The sequence below is a fragment of the Camelina sativa genome, chromosome 16 (assembly GCF_000633955.1).
Source record: "Camelina sativa cultivar DH55 chromosome 16, Cs, whole genome shotgun sequence".
Lineage (NCBI taxonomy): Eukaryota > Viridiplantae > Streptophyta > Magnoliopsida > Brassicales > Brassicaceae > Camelina > Camelina sativa.
In genome coordinates, this window is record NC_025700.1 from 12,972,851 (window position 1) to 12,993,217 (window position 20,367).

Here is a 20,367-nt window from a genome sequence, read left to right on the forward strand (position 1 = left end):
ATGGCGTACATACGTAACCTGAAGCAAACAAATGTTGGAATTGTCTGCAATGTTTTTACAACAGGGGCGGGAACAGAAAGATGAAAGTTCAAGTATCTGTTCTTATCGCTTGGAGCTTGTATACACGCAGCGCAATTCATGTGTAAAGTCATCATTATCGATGCCACAACAATAAAGGGAAAGTTTAGAGGGTGTATGATGACTGCTAGTTTCCAGGATGGGAATTTCCAGATTATGCCACTAGAATTTGGGATTGTTGATGGCGAAAATGATTTATCGTGGACATGGTTTTTCAGTCACCTGGTATCCATTGTTCCAGATGAGGCAACCTTGGTTTTTATCTCTGATAGTCACAATTCCATCTACTCCGCCTTACGTTCTGTATATCCTCTCGCCAGGCACGGTGCATGTGCAATTCATCTTTTCAGAAATGTTAAAAGCAGGTTTAGGAGACAGAAAGGACTCCCATATTTGGTGTCGAAGGAAGCATGTGCATACACTGTCGCAGATTTCAGGCAGTAGTTTGATGAAATCGAGAGGAGGAGTCCAATGTGTGCTAGTTATATAAGAGGGATTAGAATCTCTCATTGGATCTGAGTTTATTTTCAAGGGATGAGATACAATCTAATGAGCAGCAATGTTGCAGAGTGTCTGAATCCAGCATTAGCGAAAGCGTTTGAGTTTCCAATAGTTTCAATGATAGAAATTATTCAGATGATGTTGATGAGATGGTTCTACATTCGTCGTCAGAAGGCTAACAATACCATCAGTCCAGTCACCCCAGAGGTAGAGAAGAAGCTTATGGAACATTTGTCTCAGTCTGCAGGGTTGCCTGTCTCCCCATCAAGCCAAGTTATCTACCAAGTAAACACACGCGAAGGTGTGAATTTTACAGTTGATCTCGAGCAGAAGACATGCACGTGCAAAGTGTTTGACACTCTTGGAATCCCGTGTTGCCATGCCTTAGCAGCTGCTAAAGTTTGTGGGTTACCAGTTGTAGCTCTGGTAGACGATGAATACATGACAAGTGACTGGATTAACACATACAACTGCAATGTGATGCCTGTTCCTGATGCAAATGATTCATACACTGCTGAAGAAACAAGTGACACAGACATGCTGCCACCAGAGTCAAAAACTGGACCAGGACGTCACAAGAAGAGACGTATACCTTCGGTTGGTGAGGGACATGTAAGTCAGAAAGCTGCGTAGTTTTCTACAATTTTTAAAAATATGTAGTAGACGACGAAGTTATATGTATGAACACTTTTTCAGGTCCCGAGAAAGGGAAGACATGGACCTAAAACATGTTCACGGTGTTTTGGAATAGGGCATAACAGGGCAAGCTGCAAAAACCCGTTGCCATAATGGTTAGTGCATTGACTAGAAGTAGCCAATATCGAAAATAGAAAGGGGAATATGACTAAAACATGTAGCCTCGTGATGTAGTGACAAGTTTAGAAGGGGGAGGTCAATGTAGCAGTTTTTTTGAAGTATGAAGTACTATGAGATTGCAATCAGACCAGCTATGAAGGTGCACATATATGTTGCCCTGTAGATTGCATTAGTAGGCGTTTATGCAGGTAAGAAGCATACCAGGTGGAAGGTTTTTCATGTATATAAACCTGGAGTAATTGTTATTGAGACATGGCCATGCTTTTGAAAAGCGTCGAGCAGGAGCTTTTTTGGTAAAAATAATTTATGGCGATGTTTGTACCCTTAAGTTGTATAATGATGCATGTAACAAAACTAGTACAAGAGCATCTGTGTTATCTCTTGAATAACCTAAAACTCTTGGAATTTTGAATTTCCAGTTGTATATTGTGAACATGAAGTGTTTTCTGTATGAAAGTAAGGTTACTAAACATGCGTGGTGCAGTGTGGAGAATATAATGAGTAATATCAGTTAGAAAATGATTTGGAAGAATAGGAGGGCGGAGCATGTGGAGCAAGGAGGTAACTGGGTTGTAGCGGTTAAATAAAGTAACGTCTTATTGTTGAGCTTACAAAACGTACGATAGGCATAAGTTTAACATACATTTAACAACCAGAGAGCTTAATATAACACATAGAGAGCCCATTTAGGTTAAACGAACGCAAATAATATAACATAACGCATCAACATATAGATCGAACGATATGTGAGTACCAAAAAGAAAAGCACACGTCACACACCTCATCTGCAGCACAACTGATATAAACGTAGTGAGGGATTTTAGGAACTGGGTACTCATGCGATTGAAAATAAAGACCTGTTCCCGTAGCGCCCATTGTTGCTATTTGATTTCTCACTAAATCTGCAATCTCTACATCTTTAACGAAGGAATCACATCTGGTCCACATGATTGCAATGACGGTCATTCCTTTATCAAAATCTCCTGCACAAATAAGGAAAATGCTAGTAACAAAGGTTGAATAAACAGAATTAGGTTTCGACATTCGTAGCATCCCGAATGCAGCTTCTGATGGACCTTCTTGGCATAACATGCGCAGGGCCTCCAGCTGATTGGCGATAACATTGCCTCCTTCAACGCATTTGATAAAGAAAGACCGGTAGGTGGAGTTCGTGTTGACCATGGAAGTTTCTATGACGAATTCAGTTATGTCAGCAGTAGCCATCACTTCTTTACTGAAGACTGTAGTGGCTGTTTGTTTAGAAGCAGCGAGAATAGGCCCAAGGAACCTGAAGTCATCAGAACCAACACGGCGACAAAAGTCGATGAGAAGGTTGCTTGGTATTTGAACCATGAGAGCATAACAAGTTTAGATGAATGTCATAGCGATGGTTACATCTGTGGATTGGTAGTGATACATAGAGAAGCAAGGTAGAAGTTAATGTAGGTACTTGAAGGAGACAATTTATTAATGAAGCTAAATAGAGGACTTGGCTTCACAAACGAAGAAATGAAAGGGACTTAAAAACTGTCTGAACGCAATGTGTGAAGAGTATCTTCACCATCACATCAGAAATAAGTATGCAATTAATTGGTTAGTGTCAATAGCGTGTCGTTAAGAGGAGAGCATTAACAGACAATGTGAGACATCAATGGGAACGTGTAGTAGTTGGCATAGTCTTGTTTGCTTAGGTGCGAAGATGCTGCTTCATAAATGCATTTGTGCTGCATATGGTTAGAACACCAATTAATATGGTTGTATAAAGGGTTGATACGAACGTTGTACATGTGTTATTCTATATAAGACATATTCCGTATCCACAGTACTAAAGGAAAAAAAATTAACACAATGGTCTATATACCAGCTGGTATTCGAGTCGATATCGTACAGAGGCTGGGGCAACATGGTTTTCGTGAGCTTTTGTCGTTCATTGCCGCTGGGCCAGATGGGAGGGACGCTGTGTTCGAAGAAGAGGTCTTGCGAGATGTAGATCTTGACAAATTCATATTTGTTAGTTCGCTTGCAAACCAGGGTTCAATCTTCAGACATTTCTTTATGAGATGTTTCCATGCCGGAAACATAACGGCCAAATACGTGGAGGGATTACGACTATCGGTAAAGAATGGGCCATCAAGAGCAAGCCTAAACCTAATGAAAGATGCAGAAGATTATGTAGTCTACGCTATGTTTGCATTTGGCGTTTTTGTGGTATGTGCAGGTTATTATGAACAGGGAATGGAGAGCATGACCGTTCTGTGTAACAGAGTTGGGTGGTTAGATGCAGTCCTAGACATAGGCGAGCCAGTCATGGCTCAAATTGCAGACATTGAACCCACTATGGATGGAAACTACCATGACACTTACAGGTATCCTGATGGAGATGTCCCAAACTGTGTTAACTTTGCATGTAAGATGGATGATGTCTGTTTTGATTGTATGGGGTACTGGTACTCCCGCCGGGTTCGCAACATGTGCTAATAAACACAGTGAAGAACGTAATTCGCAAGTTTAGCTTATATCTATCTGTATGGCTGTAACAACAGGCAGCTGTAGTGGAGGGGGACTTAATATGTACCAATATGTAGTGTCCAAAAAATGTATCTAGTTTCTTTAATATGATAAATGAAATAATGCATATCAGTAATATGACATCACGTTTGTGTTTGAATTTCATGGTTTGCTACATGTAAGCAGAGGAAATGGGGATCTATACGAGCTTATGCATTAGAACACACACATTCAGATAATAGGATGGACAGATATTTGAATTCTGGGATTAGACATTTGGAGGTCTATATAATGATCACTAAACCCTATGGTTAGGGGATTGGCAACCCAGATAGGAATATATATATAGAGTTATTTTTTATATAGATCCCCCGGTGAGAGAGTTGTAGTAGACATAAGGTTGTACCACAATCATAACTAAACCTTACGTTTAGGGGATTGGGAACCCAGATTGGAATAGATATATAGAGTTATTTTTATATATAGATCTCACCGGTGAGAGAGTTGTAGTAGATAGAAGGTTGTACCACAATCATAACTAAACCCTATGTTTAGGGGATTGGGAACCCTAACGTTCCTATAACTATATATATATTGATTGACCCACAGGCTATATTAACAAAGATGGCAACACATCAAACTTCATTATATGATAATTGACTCTACATACAGTACAGAGTAATCATTTAGAAGTGGGCATACTAAAGGCATTTTATTAATAATTTCATACATAACGAAAGCACTGGTCAATATAATAAGGGAGATGATTTTATGACAAACGATGATAAGGATATTAACCGTAATGGATTACAGGTCACAACTCAAAGTTATGATGTACCAGTACGTATAACAATTTAGACATCGATCGGGTACAGTACAAGGTTGGCCGGAACACTTTGGCAGGAGGTCAAGGAGTAATATATTTGAAGAAAGACGTCTGTGGAGGGGTCGAAAGCTTAAGATCTGACGGTAGACAAGAGTATCAATGCTATGCAGGCGGTCGAAGCTACCAACGCGGCTTAACAAAAGATTCAAAGCGTCGTATCCATCAGTAATGTTATTAGCAAATATTAGGAAAATACCCCTACCAAATAGGGCGAACTCTGAATCTGCGCCGTAGGAAGAAAGCAATTCAATCGCTTCCACAATTTCCCCTTCCTTGGAAGCAAGTCGAAGTCCCTCAAGGTAACATGCAACTGAGATATGTGCATTGACACATTTCTTAAAGAAGTGGCGATACGGAGAACCTATTTCCACAAGATCTGGCATGTTGAAGAACTCTTCCAAAGGTAGGTCATGTAAAACACCATTTGAGAATGCAAGTTGACTTTGCCTCTTACCGACCAGTAGTAAAGGAGAAAGGTGTGAAAAACCAGAACGGGAAAGGTGACGATAAATTTCTACAACAACATCATCAAGAAGGTCATCCATTACAAAGCAAAGGTAGATAATAGGAAAGCTATATTGTAGTATAAGCGAAGTACATCAGGAGATTTAGTAGAAGGAGGGAGATATACATATCACGATTAAATGAGTTTCAATATTCTTATTGTGTGCTAATGTTGGTGGGAGTTGTGTGGAGTAAGTGAAAATCGATCTTTGACATTTAGTGTGAATATGTTGCAGTAAAAAGTGGACAAAAGTACATATTTATTAATTACTGAATATGATATACAAATAATAAACGAATCCAACTCTATTAGCTCGAGTAACTAAGTTGGAGTTATAGTTTAGGCGATGGAAAAGACTGCAGTGTTAGAAGTTTACATGAGCTCTTTTCGATAACAGTATTGAACAAAGTAGAGTGTGTAGTAGAAAAACAGAGTAAAGTACATCAGTCAGTTGGAAAGTTTACTAATAAACTCTTCGTAGACCTCAATTGCATACTGCATACGAAACATATCAACCATGTCATTTGTAATGTTGCCCATTTCCGCAACAGGTATTTTGTGCGAGTGCAACTCAATTAACTTATATCGAGAATGGTCCAGAATCACCAGGACGGGTGAGCTGCGGCAGCCCTTTAACGCGAGTGAAGGTAAATTCTGATTTTTTCACGTCACTGAGGTATGATGGGTCGCATGATCCCTTTAGTAAGTAAGGTAACAGCTTGACCAATGGGGCCATAATAGATATAACCTGACGGTTGGAGGTAGACACCACTTGTGGGTGCAAGATATCAATGTGCCATACTTTCAGACGAATGACGAGAGCAACCCAATAGCTTTGTCCCTAATTCATGGGCACATAAACGGTGTGAACATCTTCATACTAAGCAGTCTTTTCAACACGATCACCTATTGTCCCCTCAACGTAGCTGTGAAGCAGCGGGTGCCTAATGTATTCAGGGCTAGTTGCCTGAATGTAAGTTGCATACTAAGCGGAGATGAGCTGCGTAACTAAGCTGTCTAGAATAACAATCTGCCTTCTAGCAAGGTTGCAGTCCCGTCTTATCCATAACGTCGTAATCATGACGTCTATATGCTACAAACATTTCAAATGCTATTTTAAACATCTGTAACAGAAAGAGGGTTTCACGCATGGTCTTATCCAAAACATGCACAGAAGAACCTAAGGGGAAAAAGACCAAACCACCTACTTTATACAGTAAATAAATTTTGCGAGCAGCAGGGGAAGGTGTAAACACTATACAAATGAGCTTGAATGAAATACGTGAGATACTTACAGTTTGGTCACGCCTTGGGAGGGGGTGTAAATTTCTTCAAAAAACTTTCCACCGACGTCCAAACCATCCAGCTCGTACGAACTGCAACGAAACATAACTACATTATATGAGAATGTTTTCTGGTTCACCTCACCTGTTGCGCCTAAACTTAAATATCCAAAAATATAAACTTTTAATTTATTTACAAAATAAAAAGAAATTCCTTAACGCGAAAATTCTTTATTGCTTCTTTTACTTTACCAAATCTTCTTAAATAAAAACATTTTCACACCGGTGATATCATCGACGTCCGTGAGTTTGGCGACACAGTTGTCCTCATTTTCTCATTTAAGCGAAGCTGTATTCTTGTTTTGTATTTGTAACGTCCTGACGGCCACCTTGCTTAGTGAATTCTATGTCTATTCCTGACCCATGGTGGGCGCACCTCTCTTAGTGAGACCCAGATCTACTCTCGGCCCGTGAGTCCACCTTTAATTCAAGTAATGATTAACTTATATTATCCAACTGTTAGCCATAAGAAGTTCTCCTCCTCATCTTCATGTACTCTTTCAAATTGATAATGAATTAACTTAATTTTAATTAGCACATGTTGATATTCTTATTATATTTGTTAAAGAAAATTAAACAAATTTAGAATATTTTTATAAATTCTATATTGTTATTTTTATTTTATTTCATGAAAAATGTTTCTTTTATTTTTGATTTGTTATAACCATTGTTCAATTAACGAGGGTCGGCGGCGAGTATACGCTGTGTGGTGGTTCACTGCTGCGAGTTGGTCATAATCGGCCAAACAAATTGGTAGAATTTTTTTTTATATCTAAAACTCAATTTTTTGGATGGGATGACATAGATGAAAGGTTAATTTGTGTTTGTACGAAAATGATGAAAATAGAGACTTAAACCAAAAAAGTAATTTAGTACTAAATTTCTTCTAAACTCTAATTTTTTACATTTATCATTTTTACTTAGATATTGTTGTAAACAATCGACATTCATCCTATTACGATAGCCAAGATTATAAATTAAGAAAATTCTTTTAAAATGTGAATGGTAACAAAAGTATCTTATTTTATAATAGAAAAGTTTCAAAATTATGAAAATGAAAAAAAATCTAATCTTTTTTATTAAAATTATGAAAAAATTATTAATTTATAGAGGTTTTACTGTAAGTGGAAAATATAACTTTCGTACCTCAGCTAGGTTTGAACTGAGGTCTAAAAACAATTTAAAATGCTTTCAACCACGAAACAAGTTCAACTTTTGACATATATGTATAACTTAACTAATAAAAAAGCTAAATATTGGTAAAATAGAGATATATCCCCTAATGCCTACTACCGCCTAGTTAACGATTTGTTAAACGCTTGGATATAATTAATGATTACCTTGTTAATTCGGTGGATATAACCAGATATTTGTTATCTTACTATATATTATTTGTATATTTTTTACCTTATTAAATTTGTTAACACCGTGAAAAATTATTAAATTTGTATATTTGTTATTTTTAAAGCCTCCTAACCACCACCTTTTAGTGAGCCTCATGTCCACTCCCAGTTCATAAGCCCACTTTTTTTAATGGATCTCACATTCTCTCACTAGGCCCGTAAATCTATCCATATCCGACGGTCGGTTTGCTACGTCTGGGAGAATTTAAAGACTTATTACAATCCCTACAAATCACCACATAATCTTTTCCGGTGTTTTGTCTTCACTCGCACAGTTCCGACAATCACTTCCCGGAAGGTCATCCTTCCTAAGACTACTCCAGCTCAAGCACGCTTAACTCTGGAGTTCACTTAGGACCTTTGGTCGAAAAGATAAGTGCACTTTGGTGACATAGGTGGCCAAATCAATTCTTTTAAACCTCTCCGCAAGTCTCTGATACCGGGGTATCACAATTCACCCCCACTAACAAATAACAACGTATTCGTTGCGCACCAAGACAGTCACCCATGACGATTGAGTCCACTCGACTCCACACTCGTCTGGGTTCGGCTTTGATACCGCTTGTAACGTCCTGACCGCCACCTCTTAGTGGGCCCATGTCCACTCTCAAATCATTGGCCCACCTTCCTTAATGGTCCTCACTTCCTCTTTCTAGGCCTGTGAGTGCATCAATATCCGATGGTCGGTTTGCTATGTCCAATAGGTTTTAAAGGCTTGTTACCATCCCTACAAAACACCAAATGATATTTTCTATTGTTTTGTCCTCACTCGCACAGTTCTGACAATTACTTCCAGAAAGGTCACCAATCCTGAAAGTATTTCAGCTTAAGCACGCTTAACTCTAAAGTTCTCTCAGGCCCATTGACCGAAAGGATAAGTAACCATAGCAGTATATTTTTTTACATAATTTTGGAAGTATGTATAGTTTAATAAATAAACATTACTTGTTTTTAATATAATATGTTTAAATTATGTAATACATTTTTGTAGAAATTTTAAATTAGTAGTGTTATTTATAGTTTTAATTATTTTGACTCTCGTTGGTCGTTAATAATACTATTATTTTCTGATATTGATTTATAATGAAGTTTCAGAGCCTTTTCTATTGTTTAAGTTGAATTAAGAAATTGGTAGTTTGTCGAATTGGGGAACTGTTAGTTTGTCTATATTTATGTTACTCATTCAATGTAACTATTATTTTAATTTCAATTATAAAGTCTTCATATTTATGTTATGTATATGATTAAGTATTAAATTAAATTTCATTACATATGTAATGGGCTACCTTTGCATTTTCATTACATATAAATCGTAGGTTTGAATCCGCCGTACACCGCAAGAGGTTTATTTCTTTATTTTTAATATATTTTAATTTTTCTTATTTTCAATCTTTAAAGTGTTAATCAGGAGCATAATATTATGTTTCTTTTTCGTATCAGTATATTTTGTTGTTCATATAATAAATATAGATATAATTTTTCACTTAATTAATTCTAAACTATGATTACAAATTTATAATATATGAAATAAATTAATAATTTCAGTGTTGGTTTAATAGTCCAAACTTCAAACCTGTCATGCTAGATCCATCTCGCAATAGATTTAGAGACTTTTAACCTGCATAGAACCATCCTAATACTACAAGAAAATAATTTTATCAAGACGAACTATTTAGTCACAATAAAAAGTATTTAGTCACAATATAAAAATAGTTACAAATTTGTGACGATTTTTGAATGGTTGCAATACAATCGTCACAAATTTTTATTTGTAACAAAAAGGTTACAAGAGTTGCAACAAATATATTAGTAACCATTTTGTCATCAATAATTACGACACAAAAAAGTAACAAAATTGTCTCAATTACAAACTAACAAAACGTCTTTAAATCGTCACAATTCGTGTTTAAAGTAACGTTTTAATTATGTATCTTATTATTAAGAAAATATAGTCTCAAATGGTCACAAATGATAATAAAAAATTTGTCGAAATTTTTTAACAAATACTCAAAAATCATGATATTTTTTGGACTATCATAATGTCCAATCTTATCATTAGAAGTTAGTTTCAAATGGTCACAAGTTATTACTAAAAAATTCATTGCATATGATAAATATTATAACTAAAAGATTAATCTCAAAACAATATTCTTTTTTTAAAATTATAATCATACAAATTTTTTATAATCATAAACATAAGATATACATTATAAGCTATCTTTATTCTTATAAAGAAAATAAATCACAAATTCAACCAGATGCACATATTCGACCATAAATTTTATATTATAAGTTCTATGGAAACGATCTCAGGTTCTCTGGAAAATTAAGACTCAGATCTTTCCAACGACCGGTAGATCAGCTTCTGGTTCAATTTGTAGCAGTGGGAAACGATTTCATAAGATGACTGATGTTAATTCGCGGATCTGCGCAGAATAGGTTTGAGAAAACATGTATAACTTTAAATCTACAAAAATGATTACAAAATACTTCGGGGAAAACTTACATCTATGAATTGGGAAATTGCTCACCAAAGTTCGTCCAAAAAAGAGTCCATTTACCCCTTCTTTTCCACCATCTCCTAGGACATGTAAGATCTGTCATTAATCTCAACTGTGGCTCCATGTTCTCTTTCTCTCAAATGGTTTTCTCTCTCTCTCTCTCTATAGTTTTAGGAGGCACAAAATTATAAAGAATAAAACCCTAATCATCTCTTTAATAAGTCTAGTTAAATTAGGGTTAGAGACTTGGCTTAATGACCTTTATATAAATGACATAACAATTTAGACTATTTTATGACTAATGTTTACTTAGTTTAATGTCAAAAACTGTGACTTGCATATCTGTTTTAAGTTCATAACTAATTTGCAACAACATAAGAGTGACGATTAATATTATCGTAGCATATTCGTCACTAATTGTGACAAAATTTTGTTACTGATTTTTCCGTCATAATATAAAGACGAAAATACTATGAATTTTTGACAAATAAATTTAGTCATAATATTGTATTTAAAGTGTCACAAATTTGTGACGAAAATTTTTTGTCTCAAAAATACGTCTCAATAAAATTATTTTTTTGTAGTATATAGTATGTTCGCTTCTGCTATACTTGAGTTCACAGGATTGTTGTTATTTTACTAAATCACTTTCTCTGTTGTCAATAATACTTAAAACAATTTTTCTTTAAGTCAAATTAAAATTCTTATAATTAAAGTACATACAAATTTTTTAAGATGTTCATTATATACGTGAAATAAATATGTAATAAATATTTTAGGATAACATTTATACTACAACTTACTCTAATTTTTTTTTTTTTAACATCACAAATAAACTCATTTAACATTTGAGCTTCAATTCTACGTAAGGGCCGTTAGCATTTTATTCTTCTTACGATTTATTTTGGGTTAGACAGTCCGATTTCGCTGACCCGATCCACCAACATGTCAGGCCTGGTAAAATCAGCGGACCTTTGATTAAACGGGACAGGTAATTGATTCTCCTTTTTTATGATGTTTGTATGACAATTATTGCAAATATAAAGAGGATTTTGGACATTGACCTAGCATTCTCCTCTTTTAATTATATAGAAATAGGATATTTTCATATACACTTTAGCCATTAATTTGGCTTAATAGATTTTTGCGGGTCAATATCTGCAAATGTCAAATAATTTAGCCATTAAATTATTTTACACGCTATAGTACATAATTATTCTTAATATCTTAATTTATGACATTTTGACCCGTCATTTCTGTTAGGGAACATGGCATTGTTTAAGATGTAAACAATCCTCCCACAAGTAACCCACTAGACGACATGCATGGTTTGGCACATCTTTTTATTTTTAATCTAAATATTGCTTTATGTAATATTTATAAAATTTATTTTTTCTTAACAAGTGTTCTATATCCTACCCGACTAGACTTTCATAGGTAGGCCTGAGCAAAATACCCGAACCCAAAAATCCAATCCGAACCCAATCTAAAAAACCCGATCTGAACCATATCCGAAATTTTAAAATACCTGAATGGATACCCGAATTAACCCGAACATGTATAAATATAGTGTAAAAATAGTCATTAGTAAGATTTGAACCCATGACCTAAAGCATTTAAAGGATGCATTCTAACCATTTTGCCACTTTAATATCTTTGATTAATTCTAAAACCTCTAGTATTTATATATTAATATGTACAACTTTTATCAAGCCACTAATTCCTGATTATTGAATTAAATTGAGTTTGGTTTACTTAATTTCGGATTGATTTCACGAACCCGATCCGTACCCGTTGGGTGTTTACCCGAACCCGACTCGACTACTAAAAATACCCGAATAGGTCTAGAACTCCTTTATCGAAATAACCAAAAATCCGAAATACCCGAACGGGTACCCGAATGCCCAGGGTTATTCACGGGTAATAGATTTCTTAAAAAGTGTACGCTGATAAAAATACATGTCCGATTTATCATCAAATATAAATTTATTTCAAATAGCTAAACAACTGAAAATAGGGAGAATTAGAAACAAAAGATAGTTTTAGATCTAAATGTCCAAATATATACTTTATTTTCAGAAGTTTAGCCATATATATTTTATACCCTCAATTTTACATAAACTTAAATAATCAAAATTTTAACTACTTATTAATTTACAAAATAAAATAAAAATTCCTAACCAGAAAACTCTAATTGATAAAAGAAACTTCTACAAGACCCTTATTAAAACCATTTTCTTTATTTCTTCTTTCTTTTAACAAATCTGTTTTTTTTAAAAACCTCATCGACAACGGTGAGTTTGGCGACATAGTTGTCTTCATTTTCTCATCTGGGTGAAGCTTCATTCTTGTTTCGTCCTTATAACGCCCCGACCGTCATCTTGGTTAATGAGTTCCATGTCTGGTCCCGATCCAAAGGCCTGCCTCTCTAAGTGGGCCCAGGTCTACTCCTGGCCCGTGAACCCACCAGTATTCAAAGTAATGATTAACTTATATCGTCCAACCGTTAGGAAGTACTCCTCGTCATTTTCATGAACTCCTCCAAATTGATAGTGAATTGAATTAATCTCAATTAGCAAAGGTTGATATTCTTATTGTATTTTAAAAAAAATTAAAAAATTTAGCAGATATTGTTATAAATTGTATATTGTTATTTTTATTATATTCCATGGAATAAGTTTATGTATGTTGATTTGTGTGATACATTGGTTTGTGGAGAGGTTTAAGAGAATTGATTTGGCCACCTATATCACTAAAGTTCACTTATTTTTTCGGTCAAGGGTCCTGAGAGAACTCCATATGTAATAGTGCTTGAGCTAGAATAGTTTCAGGATGGGTTATTTTCCGGGAAGTGATTGTCGGAACTGTGCAAGTGAGGACAAAACACAGGAAAAGATCTTGTGGGGATATGTAGGGATGATAACAAACTGGCTGTTAGATATGGATGGGCTCACGAGTCTAGTTAGAGGACGTGAGGCCCATTAAGAAAGGTCGGCCCATAGACTGTGATTGAGCACGGGGCCAACTAAGAGGTGGCGGTCGGCGGCGAGTATATGTTGGTCTGTGTTTCACCATCGCGAGTTGGTCATAATCGGCCAAACAAATTGGTCGAATGTTTTTTATAACTAAAATTCAATTTTTTGGATGGGATTATATAGATGAAAGGTAAAATTGTGTTATTCTAGTTAAGATATGTACGAAAATAATGAAAATAGAGACTAAAACCAAAAAAATGAGAATAAAAAAAACACAGGAACCATGGCAGCCGTTAGGGTTTTCTTAAGAAGAAGATGAACCTCGTGAAATGAAAAATATGTCATTCTCATTTAAGTGGAAAATAAAACTTTTGTACCTCAGCTAGGTATGAACCAGGGTCTGAAAATGATTTAACACCCTTTCAACCACTACACTAGTAAAACTATAATAATATATATCCCCTAACGTCTACCACCGCCTATTTAACAGTTGATCCCCGCCATAACTATCTAGGCGTTAGGCGCTAGTCCATTGTCCTAGTAGTCGCTAGCAATTTTTTGAATAGTGGGTATAACTGATTATTACCTTATTAATTCGGAGGATATAACTTGATAGTTTTCTTATCTTATTATATAATTTTTTAATATATTTCTACCTTTTTAAAACTTTTAATATTGTGGAAAGGATAAGAGATTTGTTTAAATGATTAAGTATGAGGAAATGATTTATTTAGAGATTAGTTAAGATGTGCATCCCTTTGTAAGAAAATGACTGTTAGGGAACATGGCAAACAGTTAATCCCACGTTTAAGATGTAAAAAGTCCTCCCAAATATGGTTTACTAATTATCATTAGCTTTATGTACTATTTATAACATATATATTTTCTTTTCTTTTTTGGTAAGGCAAAGGGGGCAAAGACCCCCTTCTATTTATTCAAATAGCAAAAATAAATTACACTCTTACATCACGTGGTCTAGTAGTACCACAAGAATCAGCACAACAATCTCAGCCACAGAGTCAGGTTGAACATCAAAACTCAAAAGCATGAAATCCTAAAAGTAAAGAGAACACATAGTTAGCTAATCTATCGACAAGAGAGTTAGCTTCCCTATACACATGAAATATGCGGACTATCCAGTCCCTCAAAAGAAAGTCATATCAAACGCGTGCTAAGAAAGACAACGGATGCTGATCACTTATCCCTGTCTTCAAGAACCCCACCACTAGACGCGTTATTTCCTATTCCCAAGCAATAACCAACCCATAGTAAACCCCCCACAATTATGCTAATGGCGCCGAACAAATTCTGATATTCAAAGCAAAGCCACCTTTCCAAACAGCTCCTGCATCTCGCAACACTCCGCCGGCTGATGCGAGACCCGGATTTCCCTTTGAAGCACCATCTGTATTCAACTTAGTCGAGCCCTCCATCAGTGGGACCCACCCAATCTGACGTAACTCTCGAGCTACAACTGACGTTTTCATTGCACAATGGTCGTGCGCACGGACCACTTCCTCTGCAAGCTCTTTCAATAAACGCACACGATCCTTGCACTTTCCATTTGAACCAAACACATTTCCACATCGCCATTTCCAGCTCTACCATACGGCCATCGCTAACCTTGTTGCCCAAGGTAACTGATTAACAACTCACCCTTATTAAGGTTCGTATAGATCCATTTCAACAACATTTGTGAAAAGCAAACTCGCACTCGTCGTGGTGACACTAGTCTCCGCCAAACCCTACCATTGTAGGAAAGTCTCGAAGAACAAGAAGGAATGTCTCTTCGCCACTCTTACAGACCAAACACAACCATGTGTCACTGATATGTCGGCGATACCGCTCCGCATTTGTCATTAATACTTGACAAACTACGAACCAGAGGAAACATCTCACTCGCTCCGACGCTATAACCCTCCAGACACGACAATAATGTCTCTTCATCCACTGTCTTGGGGCGTCGGCCCGCGTTTCTAGAGAGTGAGCCGACTTAACAGTAAACTTCCCTTCCGGAGTTCTTCCCCACGAGAACCTATCAGACCCTCCCATCACATTGTCCACTATAACAACACCCAAATGCAAGCGTGAAAACTCAAAGACAAAGGGATGAATTCTGGCCCAATCCCAACCTAACCCATCTCGCCAGATATCACAAACACAAACATCCTCTTCCCCGGTGGTAGCACTATAGGACTTTGGTCAAGCAAAGGTCTGCTTCCCAGCCATGTATCCTTCCAAAATTGAACTTCCCTCCCATTACCTATCACCCATCACAAACCGGGAATCAAAGTATCCCGTAACCCCACTCCCACACTGCACCATATTGTTGACCATGTGCTTTTGATCTTCAACCACTCCGAATCTCGGATCTCCCCAACCTTATACTTATTGTGTAAGATGTGTGCCCAAAGACTCTGCTTATCATTAAGAAGCCGCTATCCAACTCTGGCCACCAACGAATCATTCATTGATCTCGCTGATCTGATTCCTAAACCACCCTCCATCTTTGGTTTACAAACCTGATCCCAAGCAAGGAGATGCTGCTTCTATTTCTCTGTTGAACTGCCCTAAAGGAAATCGCGGGAGATCTTATTTAGGTTATCAACTATCGAAGCCGAAAGGATAATTGTGCGCATAGAATGGATGGGAATAGACAACAAAACCAACTTTGTCAAAGTTAACCTCCCTGCAAAGCTGAGGAACCGACCTTTCCACCCTGACAATCTCAATTCCACACGCTGGACCACATCACCAAACGTGTCTTTATTCATCCTCAATCTTTGGTAGATTGAATGCCACTTTCGTCACTGATCCTCCTTGCCAAATCCCGATGAACATTATCAGAGAAAACAATCTTTGATTTCTCCAAACTCAACTTCTACCCTGACGATACATAGAACCACTCAAGCACCTTCCTAATCACTTTCACCTGTGCCGCTTAGGCTTCCACAAACAAGATGAGATCATCTGCAAAACACATATGCGATAGGCCCTGCCCTGGACAAGCTGATCGGTTTCCACTCCTTCAAAGCAACTGCAGTACCAATCAGATGACATAACCGCTCTAAACACAAAACAAAGAGGTAAGGGGACAAGGGAACACCCTGTCTCAACCCTCTCGCCGGTTTAAAGGAAGTAGTTTTCTCGCCATTCCATAAAACAGTCATCGACGGTCCCTGGACACACTGCATAATACAACAAATCCACTCCACTGGTAGTCCAGCGATGACAAGTGTATCTTGTAGAAAATCCCACCGAATGCGGTCATACGCTTTCTCCAAATCTAACTTTAGCAACATCCATCCCTTGCATTCTTTTTTGCGTATCATGGAGTGGACAACCTCTTGTACAATCCTAACATTATCTGTACTTAATATACTTGGAAGAAAACTTAATTTGGCAGTACCGATCAGTAATGGCATCACATGTTTTAGCCACATGACCATGGTTTTTGTAATTGTCTTGAACAACTCATTGCATAAACTGATCAGACAAAATTGTGTTGCCTCCTCAGGTTTAAGCACCTTAGCAATCAACAAAAACCAACGCATCATTTGTATCCGCAAGCAGAGAACTAGTCGCAAAAAACTCCAACACAAATTGAGTCACACTATCACCAAAAACATACCAGCAATGGTGATAAAATCCTGGATGGAAGCCATCCGATCCATGAGATTTAAACTGGCCCATGCTCTGCAGTGCAAGCTTAATATCCGAGGCCATAAAAGGCTTACCTAAAGCCACCAGCTCACTTCTTGACAAGGTAGGGAACCCAAACTGTGGTAAACTCGCTACTACTGGATCAACATCCTTCAACGAGTATAACCTTTGATAGTACGCCACCGCCAAACTCTCCAAAGCATTAGAATCAGTTATCCAATGCCCCTGATCATCTTTCAAACTCTCAATCTGATTCCTCATTCTCCGAAGAATGGTTGTTGTGTGAAAATATTGAGTGTTTCTATTCCACAAAGCTATATTTTTTTCCCTTGCCTTTTGAAACCAGATAACTTCTTCTTTTTCAAGTACTACATCCAGCTCCTTAGTCAGAACCTCTTCATGCTCCAACAAAGCATCGGTCTGTCGTAGCTCCAACTCATCCTGAATAGCTTTAATATCTGAAACCAACTTCTCCTCACAGGCATGGACATTCCCAAAGACATCCCTATTCCATCGCTTTAACTGCACCTGCAGACTGTTAGAGCTTCCAGAGTTGCAATCTCCCCATTCCGCGATTGCATCAGCAACTCCTGAAAGCTTTCATGCTTCAGCCATGCAGCCTCAAACCTGAATGGACGCCTCAGCGGATCACCTTTATTCATAGGAGCTAGCTGAACATAAATGGGAGCATGATCAGAAGATCGAAACCGTAAATGAGTCACCACTGCTTCTTGCCATTTTAAGCGTGCATGAGGACAACATAGAACTCGGTCAAGTCTTTTAGCCACATACGTTCTCTCCACATGCCCTCGTCTCCATGTAAAATGATTACCTCGAAATTCCATATCAATCAGCGACATCTAACTACACGATTCCTGGAATGCATGAGTCCGGTGAGAGCCTCCAATTTCCCCCTGTTCGGTCGTCTAGGCGGAGGACGGTATTAAAATCCCTTACAACTATCAACGGTCCATCTAACCCGTGAATCACCATTTTTAATTGATCCCAAAGCCTACTCTGCCGGCTCACTATAGGCACAACATAGACAATAACCAAATGAACCACCTCTATTTGATTCGTCACTTAACCATGTATGAATCGATCCGACAATGCCTCCACCACGACATCACCAACACTCGACCTCTAGAGAAGCCATAAGCCTCCACTATGACCAACAAGGTCAACTCGAAAAGAATTAGCAAACCCCAAACCGCGACAAATACGTTCTGCATTCACTCTATCAGCGTGTGTCTTGAATATAGCCAAGACATATGTAGAGAATTTCTTCATCATATAACGGACTGCTCGACGGAAATTGGGTTTATTGCCCCCCCCCCCTCGACAATTCCGAAACAAACAAATAATCATTTATAACTGATAAAAACGCGGAATTACTGGGGACCACCGTTAAGCAACAATATTAACCGCCCTCGCCGCCGGCATTTCCTGTTCCATATTAACCTCATGTGGCACCACAATCGTCTCTGGGGAAACCCTCTCTTCCCCACCACCATTCTACAGGATGAGGCATCCGCATCAGGTAATAGGTCCTGGTCACCCACAAAGACTCCACCGGGATGAACCCCAGGTCTATTCTCAATCCGAAGACACTTCACAAACTTCGACATCTCACACTCTCTTCTACAGGGCCAAAAACAAAACCAATAGTGGGTTTATTGAATTGGGCTTCCGCTGTCTGGGCACATTGATCCCATTAGGCTTATTACCCAAAATATTTTCTCCCATTCACCCCCTCTCGCGGTCGACTAGGCCCCTTAGCCACAAAACTACCAACATCACTTCCAGTTCCTTAGGCAACACTCTTGCTTTTTCCAAGATTATTTACCACATCCATATTTTCCTTATTACCCTCCAACACAGTAGTACACCTTCTTTAACTACTTCAGATTCCATATGTGCATCTAACCCACCAAATCTGTTTGAGGTTGCAATATTCTCCGTGATCTCCTGCAGATTTCTTCCCAAATCTGTACCCGATCCAGCCACATTCACGGGAGACACATTACCTTTTTTGGCTAACCATCTACCCGGGCGTTGGACTTTGGTAAACTCATCAACCAACTGCGAATTCGCCCGCGGAGCAGTTGGCGCCGGTGCCAGAGAACCATCTACAACTGTATTCCTCGTCTCCATTGGACATGCATGCACCAGATGGCCATATAGCCCACAACTGGAACAAATATTTGTTCAACTCTCATACACCACAAAATACCGCTCGCCATTCTTGAGAATTGTCCCCTTCAAAGGTTTGGAAAGATAAACTTCCACACAAACTCGTGCAAATCGAGCCTGTTCAAAGTTTTAGCTGTTTGAATTAACCCAAATTGGACGACCTAATCCCTGTGCTATCCCAATGATAATCTGTCGATGATAGAAGTTGATTGAAATATGAGATATCTGGACCCACACCGGCGTCGTAACAATCTCCTCCCTTAATGGATCAAAATCTGGCGACCAGGCTTGCACTACTAAGTGACTCCCAAACACCCGCCAAGGTCCACCCGTCAGCGCTGCTAAATACTCCTCCTCCACTTGAAACCGAATTATAAAGAAATGAAGAGGGGGAATCATTACCAACATCCCCCGTTTGGTTTCCACAACTCCCGGAGCTTCCTACTAAGCACCGCGATCGAAACGTTGCGTCCTAACACCTTCACAAGAATAAACTGTTTCCACAAACCGCTCGTAGCCTCTAATACTTCCTTATCAATAACAACCTCCGGCTCACCCTCCTCCCCATTCGGGAAAGTGAGATGCACCCTTTCAATGACAAATGCGTCCTCCACCACACTCTCCGGTCGAGGTCGACCCCCAACACCACTACTAACCACCTTATGAAGCTATTGACTAGTCACATCCGGAGGATCTCTTGGAGGTCGATCCTTTTCACCAACATCAGTCATAATTGCATTAACACCGCCCATCCTGAGAGTCGCCATCTGTGAGTCACTAACATATATATTTTCTTAACAAGTGTCCTTTACATTATCCGAAAAAACTTTCACGGATAATAGATATTTACTAGTATTCCTCTCACAAAAAAATGGGTACCCTGATAAAAATAGATGTCTTATATATTATTGAATCTAAATTTATTTGAAATAGCTACAAATTTGAAAATAGGAAGAATTAGAAACAAAAGATAATTATAAATCTAAATGTCCAAA

General features: G+C 37.9%; 1 protein-coding gene across 1 annotated transcript; it reads left to right on the top strand.

Moving 5' to 3' along the window:
• On the top strand, positions 613-1,212 carry LOC104753615. Its single transcript, XM_010475843.1, has one exon. The coding sequence runs from the start codon at positions 613-615 to the stop codon at positions 1,210-1,212; it is 600 nt and encodes a 199-aa protein (XP_010474145.1).